Source organism: Triplophysa rosa, linkage group LG2 (genome assembly GCF_024868665.1).
Source record: "Triplophysa rosa linkage group LG2, Trosa_1v2, whole genome shotgun sequence".
NCBI lineage: Eukaryota > Metazoa > Chordata > Actinopteri > Cypriniformes > Nemacheilidae > Triplophysa > Triplophysa rosa.
Window position 1 is genome coordinate 13,766,227 of NC_079891.1, and position 27,793 is coordinate 13,794,019.

The window sequence follows — 27,793 nt, forward strand, 5'->3', positions numbered from 1 at the left end:
AGGAAAAACCTACAAGAAAAAGTATCATTTGACCCTTGAAAGTCATTATCTTTAAAAAAATCTGATGTCTGAAACAGTGGTCAGGGGGGCACAAAAGTGGTGTTATTTGTAACATGGATACATTTTACATAATTATTGTGTTCTGTCTTTTTCTCTCATTGCAAGATGATGATCATTTGTGGTACGTTTTGATGTGTTTTCATGGAGACATGGACAAAGAGTGTTTTGTTGGCAAAAGTTTTGTTAACAAAGTACATTTCTTCAGTATATGTTTTTTGATTTCTCAGTTGGGTGTGCAAGTCACCAAATCCAACCTTATATCATCTTAATCACTGTCTTGTTAAACATAGCACCTTATTGAAACATCTCAGCTACTCGTAGCAGCTGTTAACTATGCTCGAATTTTTTTAAATAATTTTGTAATTGTACACAAATGGTATTTGATCTAAAACCAAAAGGTGATCGGTTGTGCCTCACTCTCCCCTAAACCCTAGAGTCTTCATTACAAGAACTGAACTTCTGGAGTCTAAATGTTGAAATGTTGTTAGACATGTATTACTACAGACATACAGACCCACAGTATATAAAATAAGTAAATTGCTAAATATTTACAAAACCTTTATAGTAGTTGTGACGAGGGAGGCGTGACGAGAGCCGTGGGAGGAGGAAGAGAGGCCGGTGGCGTGAGTGATAATGAGTGTCAGCTGGGCGTCAGACCGGCCTCGCATCTCTCACCGAGGAGATCGGAAGCATAAAAGGACGAGCGACAGGAGGATACGGCGAGAGAGGACCGGGCCCGGACATGTTAAGTTTTGTTTATGTTTGTATGGCCGGCAGCCTACCGTGAGGTGGCTGCTGGCCTTTTTACTGCTGGATTATTGTTTGTTTATTTTTTATTAAACGTTTGTGATTGTTCGCCAGTTCCCGTCTCCTTCCTTACCTTTTATTGAGCTTTATTACAGTAGTATATCACCTGTCAGAAATGCATCAGCATATTGATAATTCTTGGTAATTTAATGGTTGATCTAAAAGTCCTCATCTAAAATCCTCAAACTAATCTCTCTTCCCTGTCAAGGCATTCCAATGTGAATTCATTCATTTTTGTTCATAAATGCTATATGGTCACAAAATAATGTGTCAAGTTTTTCTTTTCACAGGGTATGCTACTATAAGAGCATCTAGTTTACTGCATACTACAGTAAATTGCTGTGCTGTTCCACAGCAGCAGGATGTATGGTCACAGGGAATGCTATTGTAGCAGACCTAAATTTACACTAAGAAATCAGCTAAATCTTGAAGATATTTGTATTGTGCTTCAATCTGTCTGTCCAACCTGATCTCACGGGAACCATTTTACGAGATGGCTAAAGATTTTATGCATTAAATGATTATATGTTTTTTTTTATTTTAACATATTAAATAGTTTTGCTAATTAGAATCAGCATGGAAAGTCTTCCTTTCACCAGCACACAACAAACAAAGTCCTGACTTTTCTACATGTGTCCTCTGGCTGTGTGTGTGTTATTTCTGTCTTAACTTTAATTCTTTAATTCTTTCTCTACTTCTTACTATAGGCAGCATTGTGTACTTTGGGATGATGCTAGGGGCTTTCTTCTGGGGCGGCATGGCTGATAAGGTGGGCAGACGACAGTGTCTGCTCATATGTATGTCCATACATGGCTTCTTCGCCTTCCTGTCATCTTTTGTGCAGGGCTATGGCTTCTTCTTGCTTTGCCGCATGATAGCTGGCTTTGGGTGAGTTCTTCCTCTCCACACAGTCTATAACATTTGTTCTGTGCTAACAATACAATACTGTACAATGTGTAAAATGCATTAGATTTGGAGTTTAAAATTTTTATATTGACAGACATTCGATTTGTATTCTTTCATCTTGAGTCATCTTGAACTTTACGGCAGTTAGCCTAGCAATGTGAATCACACAGAAGCAAATTTTTTTCAGGGAGAAATTCTACAGTCTTCATATTAACCTTTTTATTTTTTCTGCTTAAAAAAAACAAACAGCTCAAACACTCTTATTGCAGTTTCTTCTTTACCATCGTCCATCCACCATTTCTATCTACACACGCGCGGGTCCTCTTACATGGAATTCGCCATGTTGTTTCTACAGTAGCCCTAAACCAGGGGTATTCAGTTAAAGTTCCAAGAGGTCTGGTCTTGGTTTTCTTCAAAAATGAGGTCCGGACAATATGATTTTTGAAAATAAATATTTAATCAATTTAGCCCAGTTGGATATATATATATATATATATATATAAAAGATATGATCTTTTATGAGGCCATTTATTTGATATGTGGCTTTAGGGGAATGCCCTCTTAATAGAAGTCTGATAATGCATATTTGTAAATAAAAAAAACTACTGACAGCATACAAACAGCAAATGTAATGTGACAATTAAAACGCTCTCATCATAAACAGAAAACAAAGTTACTTACTAAATTAACCTATCCATGCCATTCATTCCAGAACTACTTCTATCTTTAAATAATTTCCCAATTAGAACGTTGTTTGTTACAAAATGTGACCCTGCTTGTGAAAACCCAGCAAAAGTCTTTTTACTGTTTTCTACATAAAATCATCCTACAGAATATTCTGTGAAAATATAACAACAATATCTTCGATATTGACTGAATTATGCCACTTTAAAGATTGAAATCTTAGTGAAATTAGTGCTTGAAACTTGCTTTGATGCTTCTTATCTAATAATTAATTACATTATGAGACTTTAGCCTGGGTTTTCACAGGGTCATAGATACATGCTGATCAATAATGCTAGCATGTGACCAGGATGTCGTTGCCAAATGTACTTTGACATAGGCCTGGTATCATGGGAAACTATTCTGAAGGCATATTTGATCAACTCTCCTCTAAACAAGAACGTCCCACTATTCTTTAGATAATAGTCTTTTTTAAGATATCTTTTTTAAGACAGACAATACATTATAGCTGACTGGATCGATAGTCTCTGCAGTGCTGCTTTCTTGACTCCTCATTCTATGTTTCTGGCACATGCACGATACTCGCGTCCCAATGGAATTAATGTGATTTTTTATTAAAATTAGTATTTTTTGTAATTGAAATGTAGCTTACTGTAAATTGCTCAGTGTTTTTCCTTGAAATATTGATCTGAACCGACACAGAGGACTAATGAACTCATCAGTAGTTGTACTTAAGTGCAATATCACAGACCAGACTATTGTGTTTTCAGTGTGTACAGTGGGCTACATGACTTAATTATAGTGTTTTAAGTAAGGGATAATGTACAATCAGCCAGTTGTTGTCGCAAAACAAACCCTTTCAGGGCAGGCCTGATACTAGGCTGACTTGACTGGGGAATCAGATTTCTGGTTGGACAACGATTGTTCTAGAAATAGTCATAGTTCATTGTATAATTATCAAAATTATGATGTTTCTGTGATTAGATTGACAGATTATAAAATAAGAAGTATTCAATGTTTCATTTTATTTATTGGTCAGTTGGACATTTTTGGAGGGGCCCATGGAAATTTGTGTGGGGGGCAACCTTTAGACCTGGCCCTGCTTCAGGGTGATCAGAACCCCAAGTAAAGTCTTGTATCACAATAAAGGGGTTTATTTTGAAATAACAACTGGCTGGATGTACATCATCCTGCTTAAATGGCTTCTTGCCACATCAGTACATAATCATTTAATATTTGTGAACAACATTTGTGTGTATTTTGTTGTCCTTTTATTTCCGATGGTCTTTAGGATTGGTGGAGCAGTACCCATTGTCTTCTCATACTTTGCTGAGGTATTGTCAAGAGAGAAGAGGGGAGAGCATCTGAGTTGGCTTTGCATGTTCTGGATGATTGGAGAGATCTATGCCTCCGCCATGGCATGGGCCATCATACCTCATTACGGTAAAAGAACAGGATCCTGCTTTTTTATGTCTCTGTTACGCCTATGTTCATTGAGCAACTAAAAACCTCAGCAGAGTTCTCGAGTAAACGAAAGAAGAAATATTTTAAGGAATAGTTCAACCCAAATGTAAAATTACCCAATAATATACTCACTCTCATGTCATCCTGGATGTATTTTTGAGAGAAATCAGTTTCATCACAACGAGTCACAAGACAACCAAGGACCAATGAGTTTTAAAGGCCAAGAGAGATGTAGGCAGAAGAGTTTTTTCAATAGCTTACAAATAACAAAAACCCTATATCTCTCTTTTCATAAATTCTCTCTGCCGGCTTATACTATCTGAACATTGTGACTGAAACTTTGTATTACTGCCACTTCTTGTGATTATTACCTTCTTAAGATAAATCGCTTGTTGTATTCCTCAAACTGTAAGTCACTTGGATAAAAGCATCTGCAAAATGATTAAATGTAAATGAGATTTGCAGTTATGGACGTGGAGCATTCCCCAGAGTGATATGAATTACTTTTATGATGGATGCTCTTTTTAGAGCTTCCAACCTGGGGGTTAATATAATATTATTTAATATATCTTTGATTGTGTTGAGCTGAACAAAGGAAGTCATATACAGTAGATAACAAACCTGCATTCTAATAAAAAATCACAGCTAGAATCCGATTAAAACAAGTTTCTCGGTGAGCTCAGGTCAAGGTGTCTGCGTTTTGTCCAGCACGTGTGGGCTGTCCTCTCAGCTGGCTTTGATTGTAAGGGGACACAGAACAGCAGAGCTTTAGGTTAAGTGATTAATGTAGAAACAGATCACTGCAGGGATATTTAAAGGATGTAGCCGCTCCTGTGGGGGAAGGAATAGCTTGGTGATTTATGAGAACCTCGATTCTTGAAATAAGCTGCAGTCATCAGTAACAAAATGATGGAATAGCAGGTACGGGAAGAGAAATTAAGCTGATAGGATGTGGTTAGGAGTCCAAACGGCTGCCATAACAGACCTTTTTTTTAGGGGGGGTGTTCAGTTTTTTTCTCTGTGAACAGATTGTAATGAGGTTTTTCTCCTTGCCTTGTGAGACAAAGCGAGAAGCGAAATTGATTTATGAATGGCCCCTCAGTGGAGCCCAGCGAGGACAAATGTCAGACACAGCGACTGGGAGAGTATTAGGTGGTCTATATGCCAGGAAATCAATGGAAAGCCATCATAGGCTCTGTAAAATGTGAGTTTGTGTGAGTGTGGGTGTAGCAGTCATGGGTTGGTTACTAGATGTTTTTGTTCTCTTAAGAGGTTCTCAACTGCAGGTGGGGCGCGATGGTTCCCCGAAACCCCAACCTTTGGAACTCGATCTCGAATGCACGGAGGAACGCGACTGCAAATTGATGGAGGGCAATGTTCAGTCTGAAGCTGCGCGCGTGAGCGGCCGCACAGACTCATTGTAGTAGGTCCTGCGCAGTGCAATTTTAAACTGTGCACAAAAGCTTAAAATCTACAAACTAGGCAAACGTCCACTCAGGAAGCAGCAGCATTACTGCTACATCATCTTAAGAAACAGGAAGATCATACAAGTATGTTTGTCGTCCAGACTGTAATTTCAGAATAAGCCGAAGTCTCGCTCTTTCCCGATGAGCTCAGAGTGCGCGTGAAGGGAGTGGCGTGTAAATAAAGTGCCTTTTCATATATTTCTGAAATTGGACGGCTGTTTAAAGCTGTTGACAGTTATTAAAGATGTAAAGCGCTATTTTCAACAGGCAAATGACACCACACAAACTCTCGCTCATGTTAAAATCAATGAAACACATACCGTTCTCGTGATCTGGCAGATTAATCCTTTTGGAATAATGCCCAAAAACACTACAATTTTGTAATGGTTTTAATGCAAAAAGCTAATGGTTCACAATGGTATTGTAATGGAAACCATTACTTTCTGTGATGGTTTATTTTGTTTTTATCAGCAGGGTTGTACATTTATAGGGGCGGTTTCCCGGACAGGGCTATAAACCTCGAGAATAATTTAAATGTTAGAGGTGTCTTGATCGAAAACAACTTGCACTGACATAATTTAAAATATATGAGTGCAATTGTTTTGTCTCAAGATGCAAGCCTGTAAAGTTGTTTGTAAAATAAGTTTTTTTAAATTGATTTAAATATCCTAATTTAACTAAAACCTAGTCCTGATTTAAAATAATCCTTGTCCGGGAAACCGCCCCTTAATCTGATCTCTTGAAATCAATCTGTCAAATACAGGTATTTTTTGCTTCTTTATATACAGTATATATACTGTATATTAGGGGTGTAACGGTACGTGTATTCTTACCGAACCGTCACAGGCAACATTCCAAATAGTCATCATTCCTATGCCCTACTCCTTCGAAGGGCAGAGCCCTCGGAGTTTAGACTTTGGAATGAACAAGGCATTTGTTTGCATTATGTAGACGTTTGGAATGCACTTGGCAAAGTAAGCGACGTAATTTCCTCATTATCTTCAGCTGGCATGTTCCTGTGACAATGCAGCACTGTGTCCGTCAGCAGATGTCGCTGTTTTAATAGCATAATTTAAGCATAAAACCTGTTTGCAAATAAACAATACATTTTATATTTTTAAAAGTTTTATATATATTAGTGTTTATATAGCATATTATAAAAACTTTTTAAAATATGAAGTGTATGTTTATTTGCAAATAGGTTTTATGCTTTACATACAAAAGTTTGTTTACATAATATAGCCTACTGTATATCTGTGAACTATGCATATTAATATTGTATTTATAAACACAAACCCATACATGTATACATATTTAGGAAATATTAACATGTAATTATTTATATTTACCAATCATTTAAATTATATATAAATTATATATAAATTTATTCATTTTTATTTTATATATTTTTTAAATATATGCATGTAGTTTATGTGTATGTTTTTATAAATACAACATTTATATGCACAGTTCACAGACATATATTATATAAACACAATTTTTTATTCTGGATGCATTAAATAGGATTAGAATACCGAAAAGCCTTTCTTTAAAAAATGATTGATCGCAACGCAACCAGCCATTCATTGACATTATATGCTGATAAAAAAGTTATATGTACATTAAAAATGGAAATGTTTCCAGTCATGTTTCAACGTATGAATAAATTCTAATTCATTCGAATTAGCCACCTCATAAAATAGTTACGAATTTCTGTAAGATTGTTATATTTTGAAGATTTAGTAAGCTGACACAGTACAATTAAAGTAAATAAGGACCAAGGATAGCTAAAAAATATATATATATTCATCACTCATTGTATCAATAAAAGCAGACAAAAGTATGTCATGTGCATTTGGAATGACACAATATATTTTCATTTTTGGTTCAACTGTCTCATTAGCATTTTGTATGTATGCTTATGTTTCTTTGATACAGTATTATACATTTAAAAAAGATACTGTATGGTAGTAGAGCCACAGTACATGAGTAAAAAGCGGTTAGGTCTGCTAGCTGCTGACTCAATCATCCGTTTCCCCAGTCAATTATGCACATAATCTATGTAATGAGATTTCCAATGACATGGGCGAACCATTAACCCTCTGGGCCTGGCTGTTGTTGCAATCACAGTTTCGTTGCTTTCACTTATATTGCAGTGTAATGTTACTTCATTATTCACCACAGGTCCTCAAAGAGGTACTCAAATGACACACACAGACACGGTTCTAAACACACAACTCTAGCTCAGTCCCTTTTACTTTTAGACCTTTAGATATTTATTAATACATTATTTGGTATGATTATTTACAGTAGGCTGACTTATACGTAGGTATATCCTTCACCATTCTCTAACCTTACAGTATCTTTTTGACTCACATTCATTTAGGCACAGGCATTTAGCAGATGCTTTTATACAAAGTGACTTACACTGCACTCCATTCAGTGTGTGTTCCCTGGGAATCAAAACCACAATATACACGGCCAGTCCAATGCTCTACCAGGTGAGCTACAGGAATTCAAACAAACACCACACATTCAAACAAACAATAAATACTTTTTGTATCTCCATCATCCAGCTATAATGTCTTATTGATTGAGTGCAAATTTTTGACATCATGCTTCAATAATGAATCACATCAGTCATGAGAGGATGGTTTCACACAGTGTAAGCATCCATGTATAATCGGAAGCATTCATCAAAGACTTCTTTTAATGTGCCTGTAGATTCATTTAAATCTGTCTTGTTATGCATCAATAAATCATGATTACCACCTCTTTCTTTCTGTGGATAATGTTTACATTTATGCATTTGGCAGATGCTTTTATCCAAAGCAACTTACATTGCATGATAGTATACATTTGTTTCTGAGGACGTGCAATCCCTCGGATCGAACCCATGCCTTGGCGTTGCTAGCACCATTCTCTAACCACTGAGCTACAGGAAAGCTGTTTATGATGCATCAACCCGATATCATGCCAAATCGTGTAATAGACACGCTAGTCCACTCGAAATGTGTGTCAGTGTCACACTTTGCCTATAGGCTTGAAAATGACACGCTCAGTTCTTTTCATATGTACGATTTTATAAATACAGTATGCATTATTTGTACTTAATATAAAATAATTTATATTTTAGAGCTCTTATCTTACTCCTACCCTAAACAACCTACCCACTTCTCAACGATAAAAAATAGACTTCAGCCACAGGCATTTAATAAACCACACCAAAATTAGTATAAAACAACATGAACAGGTCGCATTGCATTCTGAGTCTTCTAAAGCCGTACAATATCGTTGTGTTAGCACAATAGGTTTTAATCACAGACGCTCACGCTACAGGAGTGCACGCCGTGGCGTCTCATTCAAACATATATGCTGCATCCCAGTGAGCATACTATCCATCCTAGTATTTGAAAATAGAATTAGTATGTCCCATAGTATGCTGAAATTAGTATTCTCAAAGTACCTGGATGGTCTACTGCAGGGGTCTTCAACTACTTTTCTTTGAGGGCCAGATTCCAAAAGTATAAGTAGGATGTGGGCCAGTTTTTTCCCATATCATAATTTCTTGTTATTTTGTATTTCCATTATTTATTGCATTTTGTTCCTTTTATACTGGTTTTGTTGCTGTTAATTACATGTCATATATTAAAGCATGCACACAAATATTGCATCCCGTATATACCTATTCATGATTAAAAGGGATTGTAGCGAGGAAGGCGGGACGAGAGCCATGGGGCAGGGAGGCGGGGCCGGTGGAGTGAGTGATAATGAGTATCAGCTGTACGCGCACCGGTCCCGCATGCCTCACGGGGGAGCTAGGGAGCATAAGAGAACGAGCGACGGGACTGCCGAGGAGAGAGGACCGGGCCCGGAAATGTTAAGTTTTGTGTTTATGGGACATGGGACATGCTGTCGAAGAGCCCTCACCCCGAGGGGTCTCGCGGTGCTACGGAGTCAGGCAGCGCGGACGAGGGATGTCCGCCAACGGCTGCCCGAGGCGGTGGTGCTGGAGCGTGTGCCCGGATGGGACGAAGAGCTCGCTGCCGTGTGCCTGGGTCGAGGTGGGGTGGCTGCCATCCGAAAGGGAGCGGAGAGGTTAGCCCCGCTTGCCGTGGGCCGGAGCCTGCTGCCGTCAGCCAGAAAGGGGAGGAGCAGGAAGCGGGGGACCTGCTACCGTCTGCCAGCAGTTGGAGGAGCCATCGCCGGCTTCCAGGACACTAGGGCCTCGCTGGCCGCCAGGGGGCGGAGGAGGCGCGAGCCGTCCACCGAGCGTCCACTACCACTGCATGGCACCGCGAGGAAGAGCCTCTCGGCTGGCTGAGGACCGAACGACAGCGTGTCAGGGAACCGGACTATATTTTTTCCTCTCTCCCCTCTCTCGTCCCTGTCGCTCGGGGTGCTCCCGGCTCCGTTCTCTCGTCTCATCGGTGCGTACCCCCAGGCGCTGGGGCTCTCAAGGGCCCCCCCCCCCCGGGGGGGAGTAAGCACAGGCGCGGTGGTACCCCCCGGCCTGTGAGGGGCGATGGGGGTATGTAGCGAGGAAGGCGGAACGAGAGCCGTGGGACGGGACTGCCGAGGAGAGAGGACCGGGCCCGGAAATGTTAAGTTTTGTGTTTATGTTTGTGTGGCCGGCAGTCGTCCGTGAGGGGCTGCCGGCCTTTTACTTCCGTGATATTGTTTGGTTATTTTGATTAAAGTTTATTAAATGTTCGCCGGTTCCCGCCTCCTTCCTTCCCTTCTATTGAACTGCGTTACAGGGATATTGTCTTTTTAATTGTATTTTATATTCCCTAGTCCCCCAGTACTTCCAAGATGTGGGTGGTGTTTTTTTTTTTTCAAGAAGATATTTATGAAGATATTGAATTAATGAAAGTCAAATAAAAAAAAGTAAAAAACGCTAAAGCATTCAGCGCAAAAGTAATCCATGCCCCTTGACGTTAAATTGGCATCTAATAAATCGGTCTGTAAAAGAAACTGAACGTTATTATCAAATCTTCGGGGGAATGCCAATCGCATTCATGTGCCCCACGCACTTATAAGGGCAGATTCTTTGAAGTGCAAGTTCTGGAGGGAGATGAACAGCTGTTTGCATAAATATAGCTGTTTAAATCATACATAATGACAGGGGCGGATTTAGTGATTTGGGGGCCCTAGGCAAATCCATGTATGGGGGCCCCAACTATGCACCATTTTACTTTACTGCAACCCTTATTTTTCTTCCTCCTCAAAGCACACAACTTTTCACCCCCAGTCAAAGTGACAGGGGAAAACTAAGCTTAATAAACACAGATACTGACTAATTAAAAAATATATAATAATGAATTCCCAAATGAGAAACATGGGATAAGTGTCTTAACAAAACACTTATATTAAAGTTCTAAAAAAAATTGATGAAATGAAAACTAATAAGTTAAATAAAGCATTAAATTTATTCAATCAAACAGAAAAGTTGAACATTTTAATATAAGCCTTTTTTATAATACTTTTTAGCCCACAAGTAACCAGTCTAACTAAATGAGCAAAGCTCATTCACACCCTACGTTCTCTTGTAGTTCACTGAGCTTTGAACGATTCAGTGCTCTCTTACATTCTATGTAAACGAATTGGTTCAAAGGAGTCATTTGTTTGCGAGTCGTTCTGATCACAATGTGCGTTCATACTGGAGAACTCGCTGTGTACAGAATAACGCTGATTCAACGAGCCAACTTCACAGCTAAAAACATTATAATGATGTACAGCAAGTTAATTTCGGAAATCTTTTCAGGAAAAACCCTGATCTGGGATTACTATACAAAGTGTGCCCTCTCTCCGTGTTTTTTGTGATTAACGACCTTTCATGCACTTAAATGTGACCAAATTTCTGTACTAGTGCGTACAGTATGAATCGTTAGCACTGTACTGACGTTATTATATTATGTCTTTATGTGCTCGATCTGCGCAGCGGAGTCAAACAACCTTTCTACCTTTGAACTGGCCCTCTCCTACCAAGCGCACAGCGCTCTTTGTTTGACAGATGTTTTGGTCGTCAGTCATTATAACTGTGTTGTCGGTGTTCATGGAGAAATACTCACCGGCACATTATCATTGCTCGTGGCCGGGAGAGTGCTGTGTCTGGCGGGAGAGAGAGGCGCTACTGCTGTAGGAGCAGCGGTGGAGTTTGTGTGGGGAAAAAGCAGAGACTTTGGCAACAATCTTTTGTAAATCGTATTTTTTCCTCTCAGCTGGTGTAGCTGCATTCTTTGTTGTTTTATTTCCCTGCGACTTGTACTTCGTTTTGCAGCTAATGTACCACACAATGACACTCGCTGTGGGCAGTTCTACTAATGCCGCCGCTGCGTTAACTTTCTCTAGCTGGTGTCGAACTCGTCTCGCGCATATACGGTGCTTATGGAATGGTCCACTCTAATCTATAATGAGGGGAGTGCCTTCGTACAGATGTAATAACGTAAAACGTTAACAGGGCGTATTTTGATGATTACTTGGGGCTCTACGTGGCTGCTGACATGGCTTATTGGTTAAGTCCACCCCTTCTTTTTGGGGACCCCTGGTAGCTCGGGGCCCCAGGCGATTGCCTACCTTTGCCTAATGGTAAGTCCGCCCCTTCATAATGAATGCAGTAGTAAAAAACAACATCGCTTTTTCCTTATCTGAGACAACAGTTCACGTGGTGTACTTTCCTGCAGTTACTTTCAAAGGCACACTACGCATTTTGGAATGCGACCTATCGATTATAACATTACAAACAACATTAAGTTCAGTGCTCGAATTGAAGGGGGCTGGGGAGATCCAGTAACTATGTAAACTGCACTGAAATTGTTGAAAAATCCCCACAACACTAACACACAGACTGACAGCCGGTCTTGTCAATTTATATTTAAATATCTAATAAGCTAGTTTCTTGCATTTAAACAAGTCTTTTGGAACAAACATTATTATCACAAACTGTTATGGATAAATGAGTTGACTTTTGAGAATCTCCTGGACATGCCTACGTTAAATTTATGAACTATTATAAAGACTATATCCTGTTTGCCCAGTTGTCTTGCACTCTTTGAATAATACCTAATCTCATCTCTATAGTATCATTACAGCCTGATAGCATTTTCCATCCTTCTGCTACTGTTTAAGTAATATAAAAGTCCTTAAACAGGTCCATTTGAAGTTACTGACTGCTCCTTTATCACTGCTTTCTGAGACATTATGAAATAATTATTCCTGTGCCACTGCTGAATCTGAATACCGTTCAGCGAGTCTGATAGCCATCTGAATATTTTCTGCTGTTTTTGAGAAATTTCAATGTTTTTTGATGTCACATGCTTTTACGGATCTTCAAGTGCCTTATATGTAGTCCCCTAGTATATTTGCCATAGATGCCCTTTTGGGTCTGCTGCAATGTCACCCTCTAAATCCAGTATTACTTGGAGTAAGCCATTTAAAAGAAGAATAGTAGCTTATCTCTCTTTGTTATGCAACATTGGACTGATTATTCTTTATCAACACAAAATCCTGTTCTTTTATGTAAGCCTGTTTTTAATAAATAGTATATAGTTATGCATATTATGATCAAATATATTGTGTATATTGTATAAATTGTATATTGCGAGACTAACCCCCACCAAAAAAAGTCTTATGGGGGACCCCCATAAGACTTGATTCAATTCGAGCACTGATTAAGTTTCTTGGGCAGACCGTTCAAATCGCTTTATAAGACGTCAATTGAGCCGCGGAAATTACTTTCATATTGAATGTAGCAGCGTTTTGGACTTTCAAAGGCGTGGCGTCTCAGGATGCGCATTTCTTAAAGCACATGCACTGTTCTTAAAGTCTCTCCACTTATTTGAAATGTTAAGCTGGGTCAGGTAAAGAAGATTGGTGGGCCGCCAGTTGACTAGCCGTGGTCTACTGTTCCCGGTGAAAATTCGAAGTGTGAAAATTCAAAGAATCCGCCCACTGCTGGTAACGTAACTCGACCTGCATGCATGTCATTTTCACGCCTACAGGAGGAAAAGTGTGACACTGACACACTTTCTCGAGTGGACCAGTGTGTCTATTACATTCTTTAGTGTGATACTGGGTTGGATGCATATATCCAGGGCCATTGTTGGGTTTAACAGAAGATGTTGTCATGGGCCCTTAAAGGGGAGTGTGGGGTGTAGTGATTTATGTAGATGTAGTCATGTTTTAGCTGTGCACAAAGCATGTGCATTTGCTAATTCATTTCAACTTGGTCGCTTTACACATTACCTGTAAAGAAAAAAATGGAAATCCTGGTGAAGTAGGCATGACACCACTGATACTTTTTGCTATCAAACCAAACACATTTTCCAGCTTGATATCACACTTAGGATGCATTTACAACATGTTGAGATCCCACAACAGTCTTAATGCTGGTGTTCATGACACCAGAAACCTGCCTGGCAACACTTCAAATGAGAAGTTTTGGATTCCATGTGTTGCTGAATCTTTGTATGTATATTCATTTACAAATATTCAAACCGATTTTTTGCCATACTGTAGTTCAATGTTCTCGCTGTACCAATGTAACCTCTATATAATGAGGAATATTGTGCTTTTTATATCACGCCTCATTCCCTAACATTACTTTTGTCCATATTGTAACGATTTCAGCACCACCGGCCACGCCCCCCATGTCGTCACCGCCAGCTCGCTTCACCCGTTCCCTCTCCCCGGAGTTCTGAACTCAGTTTCCCAGCATGCACCGCACATCCACCATTTTTGATTAGTCCACACCTGCATCACATCATCAGGATTCTATTTTAGTTTGCACCTTTTTGTTCTTCCCTGTTCAGTCTTGTTGTCTTCACTGCAATGCTTTACACCGATAAGTATACTTACCTGTTTTTGCATACTTACCTGTTTTTGCATACTTACCTGTTTTTTAAATAAACTCCTTTTTTCTTATCTACCTCCGTGGTGTGCTCTCCGTCTACCAGAACCCTGACAGTAGACTGAACCCCACCATGACCACACCACAGACTTCTCCCGGTCCTTCACCTCCAGCTCCCTCTGATCCCCTCTCTGAACTGGTACCCTACTCCGGAACCAACCCGCACCTGCACTCCTTCCGTCTAACCCACCATCGGCGTCTAGTCCATGCCCTACCCAACCGATATACTGGCTCCGTGGAGGAGTGTAGCGGGTTCTGTCTCCAATGTGAGCTCTACATACAGTTGCACCCCGGTCAATTCTCCACGGACAAATCCAAGGTAGCCTTCATCATCTCCCTCCTGAGCGGTAAGGCCCTGAACTGGGCATCGGGATTTGGCAGGCCGGAGGACCACTACCACTAATCTGAAGTCTTTTCTTGAGCACTTTAAAGGGTCTTTGGCCAGCAGTGCAATGAGTCCTTTCGGTGCACGATCATGATACTGCTGAGCGCTTCGAAGCATACGGACGTCTCTTTCAGCATGACGCGCGCATTATAGCCCTCACCGACGCTCATCCTCGCAACCCATGGATGTGGATCGTTTTCGACTATGTCCTGAGGAACGTACACGGAGGCGGAACCTTAACCTTTGTCTGTACTGTGGAGGGTCAGGTCATCGCCTAGCCGTCTGCCCCGTCCGTCCGGCTCGACCAGCGGTGAGTTCTATCCATACACCGGCCTCCTTACCTCACCTTGCTCTTACCCAAGTGGTTATTATTGCACCTAACTTCTCTATCCAGTCCATGCCCTGATTGACTCTGGAGCCGCCGGGAACTTCATTTCTCTGAATCTTCTTACTCAGTTGGGCTTCCCGCGCCTAAGGAACGAGAGAGCCATGTTTGTGCAAGACATCCTAGGAAAACCGCTGGGCCGAGGTCGGATCACACACCATTCCCCACCCATCACCCTTCACATCTCTCCCAGGCATATGGAGAAGATCTCCTTCTGGGTACTGGAGGGGTCCACCTCCGATATCGTTCTGGGACGACCCTGGCTGATGGAACGTCAACCTATCGTGGACTGGCGCACTGGCATCATATCCGGATGGGCAGGTCGCACCGCCAACACCAGGGTCCCGATCAAGGAGGAACCTCTCCTAAAACCGGTACTACCCATCCTAGCCACTACCGTCGAGAGTCCTGAGGTCCTCAACTCCGGGGAGGTTCCCGTAGATTATCGGTCGTTCCAGGACGTCTTCTCCAAGCTGAGGGCTACGGAGCTGCCTCCTCACCGGCCACGGGACTGTGCCATTGAGCTGCTGCCTGGGGCCACAATGCCCAAAGGAAAGATCTATTCTTTGTCCATCCCGGAGCAGAAGGCCATGGAGGAGTATATCGAGGAGGCATTACGATAAGGTTTCATCCGACCGTCTGTCTCCCCTGCCGCGTCAAGCTTCTTCTTCGTAGGGAAAAAGGATGGAGGTCTTCGTCCCTGCATAGACTATCGGGTTCTCAATCGTCATACCAAGCGCTTCGCCTATCCTCTTCCCCTGATACCTGCCGCCCTGGAACAGTTACGCCATGCTACATTGTTCACCAAGCTGGATCTAAGAAGCGCCTACAACCTGATTCGGATTCGCCCAGGTGACGAATGGAAGACGGCCTTTGTGACTCCCAACGGTCATTACGAATATAAGGTCATGCCCTACGGCCTGGTGAACGCCCCAGCAGTGTTCCAGAGCTTCATGAATGAGATCTTCCGGGACCTGCTGGGGAAATTCGTTATAATTTACCTCTACGATATTCTTATTTACTCCCGCTCTCGACCCGCTCACGTTACCCATGTCTCCATCGTCCTCCAACACCTACGCCAACATAAACTATACCTGAAACTCGAGAAATGCAAGTTTCACCAATCCACCATAAAATTTCTGGGTTATATCATCTCTTTCAACCAAGTTACCATGGATCAGGGGAAGGTAGAGGCGGTCCAGAACTGGTCACAACCCCATACGGTGAGGGAGTTGCAGCGGTTTTTGGGATTTGCTAATTTCTACCGGCGCTTCATCGCTGGATTCAGCTCTATTGCAGCTCCCCTCACCGCCATGACTGGAAAAGGCTCGAGATCCCTGTCCTGGAATCCCGAAGCTCTCAAAGCCTTTGACCAGTGAAGCAAGCCTTTTGTACTGCTCCTACCCTACTTCTACCCACCCAGACCTGCCTTTTCTCGTGGAAGTGGATGCCTCTTCGACCGGGGTAGGAGCGGTGCTCTCTCAGCGGCAGGGGAAGCCTCCTAGACTCCATCATGTGCCTACTTCTCCCGCAAGCTATCCCCGGCGGAGTTAACTACGACATCGGGAATAAAGAGCTCCTAGCCATCAAACTGGCTCTGGAAGAATGGCGACATGGCTGGAGGGCGCGAACTATCCTTCACCGTGATCACCGATCACCGTAACCTGGAGTACCTCAAAGAGGCCGGAGCTGAATTCTCGTCAGGCCCGTTGGGCACTCTTCTTCTCACGGTTCGACTTCAAAGTGACTTACCGACCTGGCTCGCAAAATGGCAAAGCTGATGCTCTTTCCAGACAACACTACGTCACCCCAGATTTAACCGAACCTGAACCAGTGCTTCCTCCAGCCTGTTCGTCTGCCCCATCCAGTGGGCCTCGACCGGGACATCGCTGAACTCCAACACCCTACTCCGCCGGGAGGTCCCGAGGGTAGGATCTTTGTGCCATCCGAGCTCCGCACTACCCTCGTGGACTCTGCTCATTCTGTTCCGGGATCAGGACACCCAGGCAGACAGCGCACCCTCTCGCTCATCTCCGCCCGATACTGGTGGCCTGGGATGACTCAGGACATCGCCCGATTCGTCAAAGGATGCTCAGTCTGCGCCATCGCAAAGACACCACGTCGCCTGCCGGAGGGAAAACTACTCCCATTGCCCATACCCCAACGACCGTGGTCTCACCTCGCAGTGGACTTTATCACCGACCTGCCCCTGTCTGACACATTCACCTGTATCCTGGTGGCAGTGGATAGGTTCTCCAAAGCATGCAAGTTGATTCCCCTCACTCAGCTCCCCACTGCACTAGAGACGGCTGAGGCCCTGTTTACCCATGTGTTTCGCAATTACGGGCTTCCTGAAGACGTTGTGTCAGACAGGGGTCCCCAATTCATCTCCCGGGTCTGGAAGGCCTTCTTCGGAATACTGAACATCTCGGTGAGCTTGACCTCCGGATATCACCCTCAGGCGAACGGCCAGGCTGAGCGGAAGATACAGGACATCGGGAGGTACCTGAGATCATACTGCCATACTCACCAACACAGCTGGCACCGTTTCCTACCCTGGGCGGAGTACGCCCAAAACTCCCTTCGACAGACCTCAACCGGTCTCACCCCGTTTCAGTGTATCCTAGGATATCAACCTCCCCTGTTCCCCTGGTCTGGAGAACCCTCATCGGTGCCAGCTGTCGATCACTGGTTTCGGGAGAGCGAGAGGGTCTGGGACTCAGCTCACCACCACCTCCAGCAGGCTATCCGCAGGCAGAAGCTCCATGCGGACGCCCGAAGATCCCCAAACCCCCAGTATGCTCCAGGGCAACGGGTCTGGTTGTCCACAAGGGACTTACGCCTGCGACAACCCTGCCGGAAGCTGAGTCCCAAATACATCGGACCATTCCTCATCACTCGACAGATCAATCCCGTCACCTTCCGCCTCCAGCTGCCCAAACACTACCGGATCTCCCCCTCCTTTCACGTTTCCCTTCTCAAACCCTTTATTACTCCTGTTTCTGTTTCCTCTACAGACCCTGCTGTAACAACAGATCTGCCTCCTCCTCCACCACCTCTGGACGCCGCCCAACAGATCTTCAGGGTAGAGGAGATCATGGACTCCAGGAGACGGGGAGGTCACCTCGAGTACCTAATCAACTGGGAGGGCTACGGACCTGAAGAACAATCCTGGGTACCACGGATTGACATTCTGGACCAAGCACTCCTACGAGAGTTCCACCAAACCCATCCTGAACGTCCGGGTCCTCGACTTCGAGGTCGACCCCGTCACCCTGGTAGGTCCGCTGGAGCGGACCATGGAGGAGGGGTTATTGTAACGGTTTCAGCACCACCGGCCACGCCCCCCATGTCGTCACCGCCAGCTCGCTTCACCCGTTCCCTCTCCCCGGAGTTCTGAACTCAGTTTCCCAGCATGCACCGCACATCCACCATTTTTGATTAGTCCACACCTGCATCACATCATCAGGATTCTATTTTAGTTTGCACCTTTTTGTTCTTCCCTGTTCAGTCTTGTTGTCTTCACTGCAATGCTTTACCCCGATAAGTATACTTACCTGTTTTTGAATACTTACCTGTTTTTGAATACTTACCTGTTTTTGGATATTCCTGTTTTTGCATACTTACCTGTTTTTGGATACTTACCTGTTTTTGGATACTTGCCTGTTTTTGGATATTCCTGTTTTTGCATACTTTCCTGTTTTTGCATACTTACCTGTTTTTAGATATTCCTTTTTTTGGATACTTACCTGTTTTTGGATATTCCTGTTTTTGCATACTTACCTGTTTTTGGATACTTACCTGTCTTTGGATACACCTGTTTTTGGATACTTACCTGTTTTTGGATATACCTGTTTTTGAAAAACTCCTTTTTCTTATCTACCTCAGTGGTGTGCTCTCCGTCTACCAGAACCCTGACACATATGTTGTGTAGTGTCACAAGAAGTGTATTTTGATATGCGTAACATTGCAATAATAGTTCAGCCTCTGCCCATAGTAAGTGGCACATTTTAACACTCTTACACACTACACAGACACAGTGTGTCTACTAGGGGGTTAAAAACTGGAAATAATATTTTAAATTTTTCACTGCAATGCTATTAATAATCAAGCAGAAGCAGTACATAAAGATGAAATGAATGTGTTCTCCATAAACACTTCGACATACTCACAGTTACTGATAAACTTTACTGGTTTATATCGTTGTAGTCTTTACGGCTGTAATGACATTTAAAATGCTACCTGAAAAGACTTTTGTCATTGCTAGATCAATAACATAAAATTGCTTGATGTTTTCATTAGGCTGGAGTTTCAGTATGGGTTCAGCTTATCAGTTCCACAGCTGGCGGGTCTTTGTGGTGGTCTGTGCTCTCCCCTGTGTCTGCGCTGTCGTCGCCTTAACATTCATGCCCGAGAGCCCAAGGTTCTACTTGGAGGTAAGTATTGTCAGTACTAAAGATTGTGACATTTAGATAATGATCCCAGAATGGAAAAAAAGCTTTCAATTAAGCTTCACAAGAAGGACCATGTTGCATGACCAGCATTTTATTCTGGTCCACCAGTTAGACCAGCACTAACCATTCAGACCCGCCTGGGACAGCTTGAAACTTCACTGCAGTCTGACCTGATCTTTTCAGAAGAGAATGTACCTGTATATTGATATTCAAAAATACTTTTGTATCTTTTTTGTGTTTTACAAAAAAAGGAATGCACAATATCTGTCCACATTGCTTTTATTGAAGTGGCCTGCTCCATCTCCAGTTACAGTCTTTAACATATGAGAATATTGCCCAAATTAAGAGAACACGACTGTCTTTGAAGCTAATGATCCGTGCTTGTCGTGACTCTCCACTACACCCTGCTTCCAGGCCTGCCATTGCAATGGAGGTGGGCGGCTGTCATCTAGCGCTGCGGTTGGCATTTAATCCCATTAATCTCTCAAGGATTTTTATGATCTATCCTTTCAGGTGGGGAAGCACGACGAGGCCTGGATGATCCTCAAGCAGATTCATGACACAAACATGCGAGCGCGTGGACAGCCCGAGAAAGTCTTTACCGTGAGTGGATTCCCTCACTGCGCTAGCTTTAAGCAGCTTAAAACACCAGATATGCTTTAAAGTTGCCTTCATTCATGAATGATTGTCTCATACTGCCCTGTATGTGAAAGTAGGAAAGCTTCAGTTTTAGAGATTGCAGGCTTTACTAGCACCCCAAAGATCAAGCTGTCCCTAAAAGTGTCACGTCCTGCCATCTTGTTTCTGAATTTCTAGTCGTGTGGCAGGATCGGGACAGAGTCCTTAGGTTTTATGTGAGAAAGCCATGAGTTGTTTACGTTTTTACATCTCATGTGCTTTCTCATGTCTCGTAATTGGCCCCGCCCCTCTCCTTTCCTGTATTACTTCCCTGCCCTGTCTTATGTTTCTCACCCGCCCCTCGTTATCTTCCTTTGTTTGTTCCCCTATAAATGCCCTCATGTTTCATTGTCCTGTTCTCGTTCGTTGTCTCTGGTGTGTGTGTGTTTTGTGCTATCGCCATTCAAGTACGTGTCTGGTTTACATGCTACCCTGTCTTGTTACAGTTATTTACCGTGTTGGAGTTTTGCCTTGTTTGGGGGTTGTGTCATAGTTTAGTCTTGTATTTATCTTTTGATTTATAAGTCTAGTTATTCTCTTTTCTTGTTTTGCCCCATCGTGGGAAGTCTTTTGTTTCATGTTTATATTTTATTACATTCCAGTCTTTTTCCTCATCGTGGGTTTTTAGTTTTGCATTTAAATAAAGCTGTTCTCTGTTAACCCCTTCAATCCCGCTTGGGTTCTTCCGTCACTGACAAAAAGACGCATCTCATATATTTTCTTATCTTCTTTACAAATACAGTGGCCCCTAAACATATTTAGAAATAGAAGCCAAAAACAAAATATTAACTAGTGAAACTACTTCTGTGGTGTCACAGAAGTAGTTAAACACATAAACTGTAAACATGTTGCAGAACTTTTTTGTTAGTTTAACAATGCTTCAATGCTTTCATGGAAAATAAAAAGTTTAATCATTGTTTTTCCTGACATTCATATTTTATTTTATTTTTTATTTAACCTTTATTTAACCAGGAAAGCCTCTCTGAGATTAAAAATCTCTTTCACTGGAGTGTCCTGGCCAAGATGAGCAGCAGTACAATCAGTTTTGAACATAAAATTACACAACAAACAACAATTACACATCATTGAATCATCTTCTATGTCCATGTTGACCCTGACCACTATAGCTCTTTAGTGGTCAGGGTCAGTAAGATTTAGTCCATATGACTTAATTTTTTACCGTTTTTCTCTTTTGCAGGTGAACAGAATTAAGATCCCAAAGCAAATTGATGAGTTTGTAGAGATGCAGACGGAATCTGGCAGTCTTTTATCAAAAGTGATCTTCAGAGTAAAGTCTGAACTTCATGGGGTGAGCTTCATGAAACATTAGAAACTACTAAATACATTGATACAATATACCTGTAATAGATTTTTTATGACAAAAAAAAAAAAAATCTTTGTCCTTCCAGATTTGGCTGACGTTCTTGAAGTGTTTTAATTATCCAGTGAAAGACATTACAGTGAAACTTGCTACTGTGTGGCTTACATTGTCATTTGGGTAAGCCCTTCCTCAATGTAACTACATGTCACCGAAATTTATACACATTTTTACCATATTTGTATTACTGCTGCAGGGTAGACAAAGTCGTTTAATTAAAATAGAGAATAAGATTTATGTCATATTGTTAATATGTTTGTTGTTTTACTTAAAAATAAAGTGAATCTCATTTGCTCAACCGCAGGTCCAAACCCATATAGTGTTTCTGATTCTAGTTTCTCACTGCTAGATCAAAATAAAGCAAAGTTACAATAAAACCCTGTTAAAGGGACATTTCACGCAAAAATGAACCCTCAAGTTGTTCCAAAACACAGAGAAAGATATCTGGAAGAATGTTTGTATAACCAAACAGTTCTTGGACAACATTAACAACCATAGTAGGAAAAATTGATTTATAAATTTCTTTGTTCTGTTGAACTCAAACAATATTTTGAAGAACGTAGAAAAGCAAACAGTTCTGGGGCTCTTTTGACTACCATTGTCATTTTTCCTACTATGGTAGTCAATAGGGCCTAAGAACTGTTTGGTTACAAGCATTCCTTCAAATTTCTTTCTCAGTTTTCATCGGAAAATAGAAATTTATACAAATTTGGAACAATCTGAGGGTGAGTAAATGATGACAAAATGTTTATTTTGGGGTGAACTGTCCCTTTATGATATAAAATAATATAGATCATTAAAGCATATTAGAAAGTAGACTACACTGTAAAATGTAATAGGCTGTCATGGAATTATTTATGGTATTCACAGTAAAAAAAAAATTAACTACAGAAATTAAACATTTAACAAAATGTAAACATGGAATTTTACTTTACAAAAATATATTTTACAGTATTTCTCTGGCGCTTCAGCTGTCGGAATATTACTTTTTTTTTCATTTTTACATTTGTTTATGATTTTTTTAAAGTATATATTCTAGGTCTTCATGCAATAGTTTTATGTACTGTAAGAAACAGACAGAACTGAAAACTAGATTTCAGTTATTTCTTTTTACCAGACGTCATTTGCATATTAAATGTAGCGTAAAATAAAAATATTCTCCGTGCAGTTCCCGAGATGTTTTAGAGATGTTGGAACGGAACAGCTTATTAGCCTACTGGTCTTGAAAAAATACCATTAAACAAACATTATGTCTGCTAGCTCACCAAAAACTGCAATCCACAATGCAATGCAATCCACAGGTATTATGGCCTATCTGTATGGTTACCTGATGTCATCAAACATCTTCAGGCAGATGAATATGCCTCCAAAGTACAAAGGCATACCCATGAACGCATTGAAGACTTCACCTTCAATTTTACTTTAGAGAACCAGATACACACTAATAGCTTATTTGTCAATGACAGGTAACTCTATAAAGCCTTTTTGTCAAGTACTAATTTACATACAGTAGTTTCTTAATGAAGTGTTTTTGTACATCCCCACAAAAATCATTTTCTGTTTCATTACTCAGATTTATAAATATGAAATTCAAGTCTGTCACTTTCATCAATTCCACCTTTCAAAACTGCTATTTAGAGGAAGTGACATCGGTGGGATCATTCTTCCGAAACTGCACATTTATTGAGTGTGTCTTCTATAACACTGGTAAATTTTGTTATAATAAATGATATATTATATATAATCCATCAGCTTTTACTGTATAGTCGCCAACATTACTTTTCTTTTGACAGATGTTGACGACTCCAAACTTATAAACACCGACATTGTAAACAGCACATTCTACCACAAAAAAACAGGCTGTCAAATGACTTTTGAGGATGATTATAGTGCGTACTGGGTTTACTTTGTCAATTTTTTGGGAACACTGGCCGTCCTTCCTGGCAACATTGTAGCTGCACTTCTTATGGACAAAATTGGCCGCCTGTCCATGTTAGGTAAACTTATGTATTTTGCACAAATATGACAAAATGACTAGAATATATGACATGCTATGTGGGTTGAAACACCTTGTATTTGGCAGGGTTTTCCATGATCCTGTCTGGCATCAGCTGCTTCTTCCTGTGGTTTGGCACCAGTGAGTCTATGGTGATTGGGATGCTTTGCCTTTACAATGGGTTGAGTATCTCTGCCTGGAACTCCTTGGATGTTGTGACAGTAGAGCTCTACCCTACAGACAGAAGGTAGGGTTGTATTCATGCATTATTAAATATGCCAACCCACACCCAAAAAAAGAGTTCTCCAAGCTCATTAAATATCAGTGTCAGACCAACTGATCTCCAATATCTTTCTATTTCAGAGGAACTGGATTTGGCTTCTGTAATGCCCTGTGCAAGCTGGCTGCAGTGCTAGGGAATTTGATTTTTGGCTCTTTAGTGGGCATCACCAAAGCCGTTCCCATTCTTCTGGCCTCCTCAGTGCTGGTCAGTGGAGGTTTGGTAGGACTGCGGCTACCTGACACCAGGTCCAATGTCCTAATGTAAACTTTGTTTCAGAGATTTGGAGAAATCCAACAAGTTTGACTTAATCCTCATTCCTCATTATGGTGCACTGTGTACTTATTTACACTCATGCTTTATTTTTTGTATGGTGTTTCAACATTGCTGTGTGAAGATAGGTAACTGTGGTTTAGTTAGTGATGCTTTGAAAAAGCATAACTATTGTTATTCGAACATACACACTTCTTATAATTATTCCTGTTCCGCCAAAAGTTTGGCACGCTACTTGTCCCGCAGCTTTTGACGTAGACCCATGAGTGAATACATCACATCGACGGCGTATTCGGGAATGGTGTGCTATGACTTTTATAAGCGATCGGGTAGGGGGGTGCGATAGGGGGGCGAAAAACCACCCGAAAAATCCCAATGACTTAACATTGCGCCCAACTTTGAGGGATCGTAGCTCCGAGCGAGGATATCGTAGAAACATGAAAATAATACACGATTTGAAGAGGCTATCAGGCTCTGTAAGAACATCACTCACAATGGGGTGTAAGTTGTACCCCTGGGGTGTAAGAGCCTCCCAAAATTTCCCAATCACAGGAAGCATGCCCATATAAGGCATAAAACGTCCCGTGTTGAATATCTTAGCAGTACAACCACTTAGAGACAAGGGGGTGGGCTCATTTGACTCACGGAACATCGTAGAGAGACGGGGCTTGGTTCTTTACACTCATAGCTTAGAGCATCATCAATTGGCAGATGCTAAGCCACGCCCATATCAACCAAACAGGTTAGCCTAGCAACCATTTAGCAAAACCTATATCTCTGCATAGGAACTTCGTAGAGACACGGGGGGTGGTTCGATTCACTCATAGGTTAGAGTATTATCAATTGCAGATGCCAAGCCACGCCCATAGCAACCAAACAGGTTAGCCTAGCAACCATTTAGCAACACCTATATCTCTGCATCAGAACATCATAAAGACACGGGGGTTGGTTTGTTTCACTCAAAGGTTAGAGTATTATCAAGTGCAGATGCCAAGCCATGCCAATAGCAACCAAACATATTAGCCTAGCAACAGTTTAGCAATATGTATATCTCTGCATCAGAACATCGTAGAGACATGGGGATTGGTTAGATTCATTCGTGGCTTAATGTGTTATCACTCTAGTGCCCAGTTCCGCATTTGCCACAAAGCATCACTCACATTTTCTTCAGAAAATGTACCTATCTAGTTATTTTATATAGTTTATTAAATATATTAAACAGGTTGTTGTTTTGTTGACAAGGTACTTCCCTTAGGCATTACCAAAATACATTTTGGGTAAATATACAACTTTGCAATAATAATAATAAAAAATGGCTTTTCTTTGCAATAGTAGGTTTTTATCCCCTACCTATACAGTAGAAATTAACAGCTTTTTACTGGTTTATAATGGCCTAGTCTTGGAAGAAAGTTTAAATATTGATCTCCTCTAATTAAGACTTGAGCAAAACGAGCTATTAATGAGCAGTTCAAGCCTGCTGTAAATATACAGATAACCAGGATCATCAGAAAAACTGGAAGCTCTGCACAGCTGCATTACAGCTGTCTAAATAATTAAATGCAATGATGAGAGAATAGCTGATGGTGGGTTTAGCATATAAACACACCTAGCGGTAAAGTAGTCTCTTTTTCAGTGTCTGCTTTTAGGGTTTAGCTGTACATGCTGTAGACATCATTGGGAAATGACATATGCTATAATTTGTTTCAAATAGTTTTCTGATAGTGAAGTATACTAAAAGGTTGTGTTAGTATATAAATATAATTAAGTATTGTGTTTTTGGAGGGTTGAAAGCCATAATGTTTTTTATTTGAATTGTGTAACTCAAGCACTTATTTAAAGTGGAATTATTTCTGTCAAGTATTTTATTTTGCACTCCAGCCTCTGAAGTCCACAACTGTGCACTGTGGTCATATTAAATATAAATATCTGGATAGACTACACTAAATATGTACCTGCAGCCACATTAATAAAAATGTGTTTTTCAAAAATATTTTATTTGCTCAGATGAAGTGTAAGTCTTTTGGCATTAATTATTTTCTCCAAAGTAAAAAAGCTATATGTAACATGCATATGTGCTGTCTAACTTTACAACAAATTCTGCCACATTTGCAATGTTGATATGATTAATGGGGCATTTAAAAACTGTGCCTACACATAATCACAAGCATCGTGAACTCACAACATTTTAAGAAAAAGTAAATTGAAAATTGAAGTAAAACAGTTGTTGAGGATATTGCTCATGGAAAGGCTCTTTTATGTACAATTTCAACGACTCATCTTGTTGACATGACAGAAAGCAGACAGGTTTGCAGGTGAAAGGGGAGTTTAGAGAGCCCGCCTCATCATATGGGGTCTACAATCTGTATAAGTGTGATAACCACAAGGTAAAATATACATTTACAAGCAGCATTTCAAGTGCAAACAAATTAATTTGTTTAGAGATTAAAAAAAATAGGAAAAGGGGTAAAAATGATTTAGATTTTAATGAGCTTTTCACAGTATTGATTTAAATACAGAAACCAAAGCAGTGATTCCGTGAGAAACATGAATCACACAAAGTTTAGCAGTATTATTAATTTAGCTTTATTAGCTGCCAGATGTATAGCTTTTGATATGTAAATGATTTTTTGGAAGGTCTACAGTGAGAACTATCATTTAAGACAAGTTTTTATTAGGCTTTCAACTAACCTAAAGTGGCTTTAATGCTGTCGCAATCTCAGCAGAGCTATGCAGTTTCAACCTTATATATAAATTAAATTTAGTCATCTATAACAGTTAACTACTGTTGTCCATGATCTACATCTGTCCTCATCTGATTTTTTTTATTCCAGTTTTAAAAAATAGTATGTGTATTGTAATGTTGAAATGTTGTCTGAAAAAAAAGTAAATGTGTGTATATACTGTATGAGTATGGGTTTAAAATGTGTACTTATTTGTGTACATTTTGTACATAAGGTTACGGTGACTTACAAGCTGAATACTATGTAAAAATATTTTTTTGGAGACAGCAATAAATGGAGCTTTCATGTACATTGTTAAAACTTTTATTTCATTGCCCATAAGAACCAATCCTAACATCGCTTAACAAAACTGCATGTATTAAATTTTGGGGTCTGTGGTGAGTTCTGAGTTCTTGTGCTTTCCATTGAGGAACAAACTGAAAATTGTATTTGGAGTGAACAGGAGAATGTAGCAGTTTTTTCATGGCTAATACAAAAAGAGAAAACAAAGCTGTTATATTTTGTGAAAGTAATAAAGATGTGTTGAAAAGTGTCTCTGAATTATTTCATAAAGAAACATACCAGGGTAAGGCTCAGGCACTTTATTGATTACTTCATTAATTGATTATATCACGTCTGGAACTTGAAAGGACATAGAAATGAGAATTAGCAATGATCAAGGAAATGATAAAATATTTTGATGTAATGGTAAAGTAAAAGAAAATTAAGGAGCTGTAAAACCTAATCTCCTTTATTAACTTGGCATTTGACTTAGATTAGTCATGAATTGCTTTTTGCACAGCAAAATTGCCTACTACTGTAAGAATTAAGAAAAAAATGGAATGACACAGGAACAAAATATTAAACGCAATATCCCCCAAAACATGCTTTGAAATAAGTCAATTTAATAAAAGAAAAATATAAAGAAGAATTGCTATATTTATAA

General features: G+C 40.7%; 1 protein-coding gene across 1 annotated transcript; it reads left to right on the top strand.

The window, feature by feature from the left end:
• Positions 1–165: 165 nt before the first annotated feature.
• On the top strand, positions 166–27,394 carry LOC130563659 (synaptic vesicle glycoprotein 2C-like). Its single transcript, XM_057349360.1, has 12 exons — positions 166–181; positions 1,437–1,755; positions 3,749–3,900; positions 19,371–19,504; positions 20,036–20,125; positions 21,399–21,509; positions 21,610–21,698; positions 22,880–23,044; positions 23,152–23,285; positions 23,372–23,575; positions 23,662–23,821; positions 23,938–27,394. Exons 1-12 carry the CDS (start codon positions 166–168, stop codon positions 24,119–24,121), a joined length of 1,758 nt encoding a protein of 585 aa, XP_057205343.1. The 3' UTR covers positions 24,122–27,394.
• The last annotated feature ends 399 nt before the right edge of the window (positions 27,395–27,793 follow it).

What these genes read in the sequence shown, in the direction of transcription:
- LOC130563659 (XM_057349360.1), top strand. An exon ending in CGCATGATAGCTGGCTTTGG is followed by an intron (nt 1,756 to 3,748) that starts GTGAGTTCTTCC and finishes GATGGTCTTTAG; the next exon opens with GATTGGTGGAGCAGTACCCA. An exon ending in AGCTTATTTGTCAATGACAG is followed by an intron (nt 23,045 to 23,151) that starts GTAACTCTATAA and finishes TTCATTACTCAG; the next exon opens with ATTTATAAATATGAAATTCA.